Source organism: Gracilinanus agilis, chromosome 3, assembly GCF_016433145.1.
Source record: "Gracilinanus agilis isolate LMUSP501 chromosome 3, AgileGrace, whole genome shotgun sequence".
Lineage (NCBI taxonomy): Eukaryota > Metazoa > Chordata > Mammalia > Didelphimorphia > Didelphidae > Gracilinanus > Gracilinanus agilis.
The window spans coordinates 165,797,015-165,798,911 of record NC_058132.1 but is presented as its reverse complement, the minus strand read 5'-3'; the positions used below and the strand labels follow the sequence as shown (position 1 = coordinate 165,798,911).

The 1,897-nt window shown below is 37.7% G+C and overlaps 1 protein-coding gene across 1 annotated transcript; it reads left to right on the top strand.

The window, feature by feature from the left end:
- The first annotated feature begins 213 nt into the window (after positions 1–213).
- LOC123241315 (olfactory receptor 150-like) lies at positions 214–1,158 on the top strand. Its single transcript, XM_044668991.1, has one exon. The coding sequence runs from the start codon at positions 226–228 to the stop codon at positions 1,156–1,158; it is 933 nt and encodes a 310-aa protein (XP_044524926.1). The 5' UTR covers positions 214–225.
- Positions 1,159–1,897: the final 739 nt, after the last annotated feature.

The following is a 1,897-nucleotide window of genomic DNA, read 5'->3' as shown; positions in this document are numbered from 1 at the left end:
GTCAGGCCTAACTCTTTTCAAAGTCCTGCATTAATGAATGTGAATATGAAGTGGCTGTAGGAAAACAGGTACAAAAAGATTAGATGAATCTATACTTTAATTTTCCTATTCTGTCTGATCTTTTTTTAAGACTGATAATAATGAGGACATTCTCTTTGTTGTTGTTATTGTTTTTTCCCTCATGCTTACAGATTCTTGCCTCCTCTTAATCTATGCTCAAGAAGAATGGAAAAAGGAAATTATTCACTAGTGACTGAGTTCATCCTCATAGGGCTGACAGACCAGCCAGAACTCCAACTACCCCTCTTCTTCTTGTTTCTAGGGATTTATGTGATCTCTGTGTGGGGGAACCTGGGCATGATTATATTGATTGGCCTCAGTTCTCATCTTCACAACCCCATGTATTATTTCCTCTCCAGTTTGTCCTTCATTGATCTCTGTCAATCAACTGTCATCACTCCTAAAATGCTCCTGAACTTTGTGTCAGAGAAGAACACCATCTCCTACCCTGAGTGCATGACTCAATTCTATTTTTTTGCCTTTTTTGGAATTTCAGAATGTCAAATTTTGGCTGCGATGGCATATGACCGCTATGTTGCTATATGCCATCCTCTTCTTTATAATGTTATCATGTCCTTTCAGAAGTGCTCATGGTTGGTGGGTGGGGTTTATGCATTTGGCCTAGTGGGGGCCACAGCTCACACAGGCTGCTTGCTGAGAGTGCTTTTCTGTAAGGAAAATGCTATTAATCATTACTTCTGTGATCTCCTTCCACTCTTAAAGCTCTCTTGTTCCAGCACTTATGTCAATGAAGTAGTGTCTCTGGCATTCAGTACATTTAATATCCTTTTCCCAACACTGACTATTATTTGCTCTTACATTCTCATCATTGGCAGCATTTTAAAAATTCAGTCCACTGAAGGCAGATCCAAAGCCTTCAGCACCTGCAGCTCCCACATTGCAGCAGTTGGTGTCTTCTATGGTTCTGTTGCCTTTATGTACCTGCAACCATCTTCAATCAGATCCATGGATCAGGGGAAAGTGTCTTCTGTATTTTACACTATTGTTGTGCCTATGCTAAACCCCCTCATTTACAGTCTGAGAAATAAGGATGTCAAAATTGCCTTGAGGAAAATAATAGTAGGAAGAACAAGCTAGTGAAACATGAAATATTGAAATAATGAATTAATGGGCTTACATGTATCTCAAACTATTGTAGGCTGAATTTATCTTCCCACATTTAAACCAATTTTATATCTCTGGTTTGCATTAAAGATAAATAGAGTATTTATGCAATTCATCCATGGATTGAATTGCTCCTGATAATTAAAGAGATGTTTTTTTCTAGTTTAGAAAGGTGTATGGGAATGTAGTTTTCCTACATATCCTTCTATTGGCCAATCATTATTGTAATTAGCTCTTAAATCTCTAGGGTTTCACAAGATGAATGATACAGATAATAAAAGGACTAGAAAGGGATTTAAAGGTTTATAATTCCCACCAACTTTCTTTCAGTTCAAGACACTCCCAAAATATTCCCAAATAGGATAAACAACTTGCCCAAAGTCATAGAGCAAGTCAATAGCAAAACCAGGTCTTGAGCTCAGTTCTTTTCACTGGTCCTGTTGTGGGAGAAAGTCTGACTTGGTTCGTGGTGATACTTATCCAAGGAATTACAAGCTCATTGTGTGAATCTTACAAAATAGAGAAATTTATTAGGAGTGAGGTTAATATGGCTGGGAGGCAAGATGGAAGTTCCCCCTCTGAAAAAAAAGAAGATTAGGCTTATATATGTTTTACAGGAGAAAAAAACTACATAACATACAAGGGATCTTCAGAAACATAGGGAGAGAGGATGCCTAAAGTTGGAAATATTTTCTGTCAGTGAAATAAGCAG